This window comes from Papio anubis, chromosome 2 (genome assembly GCF_008728515.1).
Source record: "Papio anubis isolate 15944 chromosome 2, Panubis1.0, whole genome shotgun sequence".
Lineage (NCBI taxonomy): Eukaryota > Metazoa > Chordata > Mammalia > Primates > Cercopithecidae > Papio > Papio anubis.
In genome coordinates, this window is record NC_044977.1 from 121,965,321 (window position 1) to 121,974,332 (window position 9,012).

The 9,012-nt window shown below is 38.1% G+C and overlaps 1 protein-coding gene across 16 annotated transcripts in view; it reads left to right on the forward strand.

The window, feature by feature from the left end:
- The window catches only part of MECOM (MDS1 and EVI1 complex locus), a 598,968-nt gene extending 596,712 nt beyond the window's left edge, over positions 1-2,256 (forward strand). For 10 of the 16 annotated variants that reach the window (XM_009201389.4, XM_009201392.4, XM_017955724.3 and 7 more), the window contains one exon: positions 706-2,256. In XM_009201389.4, coding sequence (XP_009199653.2) covers positions 706-840 — 135 coding nt within the window. In that variant the 3' untranslated portion in view covers positions 841-2,256. The remainder of the gene's footprint in view (positions 1-705) is intronic. The other 6 variants (XM_009201393.4, XM_017955726.3, XM_031663589.1 and 3 more) reach the window with 2 other exon arrangements.
- The last annotated feature ends 6,756 nt before the right edge of the window (positions 2,257-9,012 follow it).

Genomic DNA, 9,012 nt, shown 5'->3' on the forward strand with positions numbered 1-9,012 from the left:
CAGACATTGGAAAACAAGTTGATTAGAACATTGTTGGGTCATGTGTTTGGTTGTATTTTTTTTGGTAGAGCTGATTTGATCCACCTCAACTTGTGGGTGTCAGTACTGAGTATGTCAAGCATGGAGGGAAACTGGAGAAAAGACACTGGATTAAAAGTTGGGCAGAAATACATTTTAGTTATGCTTCTCTCAGTATGTATCTAATTGAGTGACTTTGGGCAAGTCACTCAAGCACCTTCAGTGCTTTCGGTTATAAAGTGTAGGAGTCAGGCTGCATCCTCTACTAGGCCACAGCTCTGTCAAGGTAGGTCTATGGATGGAGACCTATTAATATTTTTGGTTTCAGTCATAAGCACACAATCATATTTTTGGTGAATTGAACATATGTAGTGGATGGATGACTGTATTTGCAGTTGAGCAGGAGACCAACTCATCTTTCTCAAAGGAGGCACTATTTGCATTTTAGGTAGGATAGTTCTTTTTGGTTCTGTAGAGTGTGTCACTTTTGGGGTCTCCTAGGCACTAAAGGCCAGCAGTAATCCCATGTGATTTCTACAAAAATATATGCCTCCTTTGCCAAACACACCCAGGAAGGATGCCCCTACTCAGGGTCCCATCTCTTTCCATTTTACCAACAATATTCTTTGAACTAAAAGTGATGTTTTTCAAATGCCATTTACTAAGTCTCTCTCCTTTTTACCCCAGGCATATGCTATGATGTTGTCATTGTCTGACAAGGAGTCCCTCCATTCTACATCCCACAGTTCTTCCAACGTGTGGCACAGTATGGCCAGGGCTGCGGCGGAATCCAGTGCTATCCAGTCCATAAGCCACGTATGACGTTATCAAGGTTGACCAGAGTGGGACCAAGTCCAACAGTAGCATGGCTCTTTCATATAGGACTATTTACAAGACTGCTGAGCAGAATGCCTTATAAACCTGCAGGGTCACTCATCTAAAGTCTAGTGACCTTAAACTGAATGATTTAAAAAAGAAAAGAAAGAAAAAGAAAGAAAAAAGAAACTATTTATTCTCGATATTTTGTTTTGCACAGCAAAGGCAGCTGCTGACTTCTGGAAGATCAATCAATGCGACTTAAAGTGATTCAATGAAAACAAAAAACTTGTTGGGCTGAAAGCATCTTCCAGTTTACCCCACCTTAGGGTATGGGTGGGTGAGAAGGGCAGTTGAGATGGCAGCATTGATACGAATGAACACTCCATAGAAACTGAATTCTCTTTTGTACAAGATCACCTGACATGATTGGGAACAGTTGCTTTTAATTACAGATTTAATTTTTTTTTCTTCGTTAAAGTTTTATGTAATTTAACCCTTTGAAGACAGAAGTAGTTGGATGAAATGCACAGTCAATTATTATAGAAACTGATAACAGGGAGTACTTGTTCCCCCTTTTGCCTTCTTAAGTACATTGGTTAAAACTAGGGAAAAAGGGTATGTGTATATTGTAAACTATGGATGTTCACACTCAAAGAGGTTAAGTCAGTGAAGTAACCTATTCATCACCAGTATCGCTGTACCACTAATAAATTGTTTGCCAAATCCTTGTAATAACATCTTAATTTTAGACAATCATGTCACTGTTTTTTAATGTTTATTTTTGTGTGTGTGTTGCGTGTATCATGTATTTATTTGTTGGCAAACTATTGTTTGTTGATTAAAATAGCACTGTTCCAGTCAGCCACTACTTTATGACGTCTGAGGCACACCCCTTTCTGAATTTCAAGGACCAAGGTGACCCGACCTGTGTATGAGAGTGCCAAATGGTGTTTGGCTTTTCTTAACATTCCTTTTTTGTTTGTTTGTTTTGTTTTCCTTCTTAATGAACTAAATACGAATAGATGCAACTTAGTTTTTGTAATACTGAAATTGATTCAATTGTATAAACGATTATAATTTCTTTCATGGAAGCATGATTCTTCTGATTAAAAACTGTACTCCATATTTTATGCTGGTTGTCTGCAAGCTTGTGCGATGTTATGTTCATGTTAATCCTATTTGTAAAATGAAGTGTTCCCAACCTTATGTTAAAAGAGAGAAGTAAATAACAGACTGTATTCAGTTATTTTGCCCTTTATTGAGGAACCAGATTTGTTTTCTTTTTGTTTGTAATCTCATTTTGAAATAATCGGCAAGTTGAGGTACTTTCTTCAAATGCTTTGTACAATATAAACTGTTATGCCTTTCAGTGCATTACTATGGGAGGAGCAACTAAAAAATAAAGACTTACAAAAAGGAGTATTTTTCCCCTCTGTGTGGTATTTTTCCTTCATGCAATTTTACTTTCCCTTTGGGATCCAATGATTTAAAGATATGATGGCTGGGATCTTGATGCCCTACAGATATGCGGAATGTAGAGCATGTTTGTTTTGTTTTGAGATAGCATAAGTGATAGTTCTTGGGCAACAGTGAGTCTCCCTCATTGCTCTGAACTTTCCCCATGTGGTGCAGTCAGGGCTCAAGTGCACCACAACCCAGTCCTGGTATCACTTCATGTTCACAGCATCCACTTAAATTAGGACAAAGAGCGACTTACAGGTTTTCTACAGATTGTATGCCAAAGGGAACTCAGTTTCTTATTTTTGTTTTTCATTATGCAAGTAGTGTTAACTGATTCACAAAGGGGGCGAGGGGGAATCTTTGACTTTTCTATGCTTCTTTTAAGTTTTTGTCCACATGCAAAATATCCTTTTTTCATTGTTATAACAGAGTATAAACATGATTTGCTTTTTCTTTCTTTGCTTGTGTCAAAAAAAAAAAATTATACTGCATAGTGCTACAAATTCTTCAAAATAATAATGTAGCAGTTTCCCAATATTCCATCATTTGATCTACTATAATTTCCTCCACCACTTTAATTTTGCTGAAGATTTTTCTGCTATTTGCTAGTCAGCAATTATATTTTAATTTTCAAGCATATAATTGTTTCTGTGTGTTCATATATGTATATACAGAGTTGGAATGTGAGTGGTAATACTTTCATAAGATAAATTCTCTGCTGGGGGAGCAATTATTTATTTTTTTGCTCTTTAAGCATAATGCCAAATTGTTTTAGAGTAGACTTATTCCAATTTTGGCTGATTGTAGAGATTTAACAAGGCCTGAATAAATTAGTATGGCATGTAGAAATAGATCCAGACCAATTTTTTCATTTATTTGTTTATTCATTCTTAGCCACAATATCAGATACATAGACAATCTCCTTGTATCCTTTCTAAATGTGGATAGAATAAGAATTAAATATATAGGGTATGTTTATTGATTTTTTTACAGAAAGTATGCACAGGAAGTCTTCAGAAAATATATTTAAGCTATAAATCCATTAACTAAGGCAAATAAGAATTTAGTATTTACGACATAATAATGGCATATGTGAGAAAAGAGAAATCTGGAATATGCAGGGCATTTTTCATTGTTTTAAAGAATGTACCAGGCTGGGTGTGGTGGCTCATGCCTGTAATCCCAGCACTGTGGGGAGCTGAGCCAGGAAGATCACTTGAGCCCAGAAGTTCCAGACTAGCCTGGGCAACATGGCCCAGCCCCGTCTCTACAAAAAATACAAAAATTAGCCAGGAGTGGTGGTGCAGGCCTGTAGTCTCTGCTACTTGAGAGAGGCTGAGAGGTGGGAGGATCACTTGAGGCTGGGAGATGGAAGCTGCAGGAATGTACCACTGCACTTCAGCCTGGGTGACAGGCTTGTCTTAAATATATATACAAATTCTGAAGCAGTTCAAGTATTCCCAATGCAACTGGCTTCTTGTTAGACTTTGAGCATAAACTTTCAGTTGTTTGCTAATACTTGGTTCCTCCAAATTCCAAAAAGGCATTCAACCTTACATTTCTGCTTGTTTCCTCCATTTATTTAGCCACTAGCCCTTCACCATAAGGCCCTGGAGAGGGACAGTGAGATATGGTGGAGACAATCTTGGACTTGGAAACTGAAGGCCTGGGTCTGAGTTCTGGCTCCACTACTTTACTGGCTTCAGGGTCTTGGGAAAGTCATATATCTCCCATTCCATCTATGAAACAACAGTAATAATAACTGCTGCGCCTACTAATTCACTGGGTTTCTGTGAATGTCAACAATCAAAATAACTTTTGGAAAATATTTGATAAAAGTTCTATAAATACAAAACATTTTATAATTTTCATGCTAACAGTCAAAGGAATAGAAAATACGTGTGTGTATACACACTAAGTTATGAGAAGAAATTTATAATACAACAGAAATCTAAACTTAAAAAAACTGGATATGGAAGTTTAGGGAAAAGTTAGATATTTCTTGAAAAAATATGTAGGTTTAAAAAATAACACAAGCTGAACTGTTTTAAAACATGAGATGCCCAGAATTATTGTTTATTTCTTTTTTCTTTTTTTTTTTTTTCTGAGACAGAATCTCCCCTTTGTCCCCCAGGCTGGATCGCAGTGGTGCAATCTCAGCTCACTGCAACCTCTGCCTCTAGGGTATAAGGGATTCTCTCACCTCAGCCTCCAGAGTAGCTGGGATTACAGGCACGCGCCACCATGCACGGCTAATTGTTTTTGTATTTTTGGTAGAGATGGCTTTTCATTATGTTGGCCAGGCTGGTCTCTAACTCCTGGTCTCCAGTGGTCCACCCACCTCGGCCTCCCACAGTGCTGGGATTACAAGCATGAGCCACCGCTCCCGCTCGGTTTTTCAATTGACAAATAAAAAAATTGCACATATTTGTGATATATAACAGGATATTTTGATATGTGTATGCATTGTGGAATGACTAAACAAGCTAATTAACATATGCATTACCTTGCTTTGTGTGTGTGTGTGTGTGTGTGTGTAAAGCACGTATAATCTATGCTCTTAAAAATTTTCAAGTAATCAAAATATTATTAATTATAGTCACCATGATGTATAATAGATCTGTCAAACTTTTTTTTCAGTATAATTTTTGAGGACTCTCAAAAAAATTCAAGAAAAGGTAAGAAAACACATTCAAAGAGTAGGCACATTCATAATTTTATTTTTAAATAATGACCAGCTACCAATATTAATTTCCATAAAGAATAAAGAAAATTATTTATTCATTTTTAAACTGACTGTTATGTTGATAGCACGCTGGAAATGTGTATATTCATTACTGCAACTAATCTTCACAATAGGCCTACAAATCGGTAGTCTTATTCCTGTTTTATGGATGAGGAAAACTGGAACTCAGAAAATTTAAGAACCTTACTCCGAGGAACCCAGCTGACTGCCTGGGAATCCAGGAGCACTGACTCCTTAGCCCACACTTAGCTGAGAGTCTCAGACCTCCTGATTCAGGCACAGCTGAAGTAAAGCCAAAATGGGGCCGGGCACGGTGGCTCACGCCTGTAATCTCAGGACTTTGGGAGGCTGAGGCGGGTGGATCACGAGGTCAGGAGATTGAGACCATCCTCGTTAACACGGTGAAACCCCGTCTCTACTGAAAATACAAAAAATTAGCCGGGCGTGGTGGTGGGCGCCTGTAGTCCCAGCTACTAAGGAGGCTGAGGCAGGAGAATGGCGTGAACCCGGGAGGCGGAGCTTGCAGTGAGGCAAGATGGCGCCACTGTACTCCAGCCTGGGCGACAGAGCAAGACTCCATCTCAAAAAAAAAAAAAAAAAAAAAAAAAGCCAAAATTGAATATTCCAAAGCTGAGGAAATGTGCACCCCTCCAACCCCCACAGTGAGGCTGTTGGGATGCAAATGTGCCCAGGAGACATTTAGACGTCTGAGTTTTGGCTGTGAAGGTTTTGAAAGGTGAGCGCCAACGACTGGTTCCCAGGCTTTTTAAATTCAGGTTATCTCAAGTCAGAACCAACAACAGCAGTGCTTTTGAAAGATTCTAAATGTTTCCTTAATAAGAGACTTATTTACCTTGTTTGCAAATTCCTAGCAGGTGGCTTAAGTTTCCTCTTTATTCTTTTTGGAAAAACAGAGTTATACAAAACCTACATTTTGGATTTATTAACGTGGAAAGACTTAAGCCCTTTCTAAAACAATTAGCAGACTCATCAGGAGAGAAAGCAAGTGCAGCTAAGAAGTGTTCTCATTTCATTTTCTCCAGGTTTAAAGAAACTGTTAATGAATGGAAGGAATGCAGAGAGAAGTGGCAAGAATGGAAGAAACTTACCAAACAAATTGGATCCAGGAGCCTGAATAGACTTTAGTGAACTGGCTAGCTCTTCCCCAAGAGAACTGGGTTAGTATTGAATTGTTCCTTATATTCCGCATAACCATTTGTCAGTACAAGAGGCTGTCCTTGGTGCAACATGTATTTCAAAAGAGAAGAGAACTACCTTGCATCCATTAGAATGTAGGATGACTAATATTTTTAAAAAATCACTGGTGAGAGTGTGGAAAAATTGGAACCCTTTGTATTCTTGGTGGGAATATAAAATTGTGCAGCCACTATAGGGAATAGTATAGTGGTTCTTCAAAAAGTTGTGATTCTATTTATGGATGTACTCTCAAAAGAGTTAGAAGCAGGGGCTCTAAGAGATATTTGTACACTCATGTTCATAGCAGCATTATTCACAGTAGTGAAAAGGTGGAAGCAACCCTAGTGTCCATCAATGGACAAATGGATAAACAAAATGCGGTATATACATACAATGGGATATTATTCAGCTTCAAAAATAAGGGAAATTCTGACACATGATATCACCTTGAAAACATCATGCTAAGTGAAATAAGCCAGTCACAAAAAGACAAATAATGCCACTGGGTGTGGTGGCTCACGCCTATAATCCCAGCACTTTGGGAGGCCGAGGCGGGTGGATCACTTGAGGTCAGATTTCAAGACCATCCTGACCAACATAGTGAAACCCTGTCTCTACTAAAAATACAAAAATTAGCCGGGCATAGTGGCACACAGCTGTAGTCCCGGCTCCTCAGGAGGCTGAGGCAAGAGAATCGCTTGAACACAAGAGGCAGAGGTTGCAGTGACCTGAGATTGTGCCACTCCACTCCAGCCTAGGTGACAGAGCAAGACTTTGTCTCAAAAAACAAGACAAAACAAAACAACGAATAATGTATGATTGCACTTATCAGGCACCTAGAGTAGTCAATTCATAGGAAAGTAGAATGGTGGTTGCCAGGGGCTGGTGGAGGTAGGGAATGGGAAGTTGTAAATGAGTATAGAATTTCAGTTTTGCAAGATGAAAAGAGTTCTGGAGATTGGTTACACAACATTGTGAATGTACTTACTACTACTGAACTGTGCGTTTAAAATTTTAAGATGATAAAATCTTTGTTATGTATATTTTACCACAAATGACAAAGAAAAAAATACAATCCCACTCTGTGTATGCGGTTCTTTTGACTGAAAGAATTTAATTCTATTCAGCTCAAGGAGAGAAGCAAATTATCAGGTGGATGTGGAACAACTTACACAATTGAAGGGAAATCTGGAAAACCAGGCCTCATACATAACCCAGAACCAGTGGGTAGGCAAGAGTAAGAACCAATAGTTAGCCTTGGGCTGCTATCATCAAGATGCATCAATTGTCATCATTTTCAGTCTTTTTTTTTTTTTTTTTTTGGTACCTCTGTGTCCAGGTTTAAATTTTAGAAATAGAGTAAGAAATTATCCCTGCTTGAGCTCCCGCACCATCAAGAGCACCATTAATCCCACCTGAAGGTGTGGGGCAGGAAAGACTAGTTCCTACACAGTCATATAGAGAGACTCCTCACAAATCAGTGTCAATAAGTTATAGACATCAAAAACAACAAATATCCATACCACCTATATGACTGGAAAACTAACATATAAGGGCCAATAATTTCAGGGCCAGGTATATAATTTGTTAATGTCAAGGGTGGAGGGATATCATAGATAGCACATACGAGATTAGAACTGCACCAGAAGGACCTCTAATCTTAAAAGATTACAGTTCTCTAATTGCCTTAGAGAATTCTTGAAGAATTGTTTTGCTTTAAATGCTTCAATTATTTATTTTACTGATAACTCTACAAGACTCACAGTGAAAGAGATTCTTAGTTTAGGAATTTATCCTAAAAATTTGTAAGCATTACATACTAAGATTTGCAAACATGGATGTTGATTAAAACATTGATAATATAAAAAATTATTATCTACAAAGTAGTCAGTGAAAGAGACTCAGAGAAGTAAACTACACTGGCTGCATGTTTAAGTACATGAGCAGATAATCTCGATATGTTATTAACGGAAGAAGCAAGTTACAAATATCTGGAAGCTATATCCTGTAACATTTCACTGGTTGGCAAGAGTATGCATGAATTACATTTGCTTTATTCTTGTTGCTTGTCTGCATTTTTACATTATCTAAAAGAACATGTGTGGCTTTTTAATAAGACAAACTTTACAAAAACAAACAAATTCTTTTAAATTAGTTAAGCGAAGAGCAAATTAGGTAAACAGAACAAAAAGAAATCTTGTGTGTGAGAGTGACAAGGGCCTTCTAATCATGCACTGTGAGGGTGGGCTGAGCCCAGCCTGCTCACTATGCAGGTAACACAGTGAGATCTCAAAAGAGGGATGGTGGTTTTGTCTAAGGTGCAAGATCATATAGTTAATTTGGAGTCCAAACCCAAGTTTCTTCTTTCTAGGTCACTAGAGTGAGGAGTGGGTTATGAGCAGAGTGGGGTAAAATCCTGGTATCCAACAAAGGAGGTTGGGTCAAAGGCTTCTGTAATAAGTTCAGGGGTTAGATTACCTCCAAATGTGCTCAAATAGGCTCTATGCCACATGAAATGTGTTGCAAATGAAAGAAAATATGTCTTAATGGCAACAAACGTATTGTCCATATTATAAAAGTAGAGTGTAGTATCCTTTTCCCACATGTTGATTCATAGCAATTGCATTCCTGTTTGGGGCTCTAACTACTTATCAGAAATAGTGATGAACTAATAGTGATGAACAGAAATAACCAACTAAATAGGACTGAGCTCCTGTAAGCAAGAAAGAAGTATTAAAAGCATCTTACGTGAAAAGTCTGCCCTAGTTTGA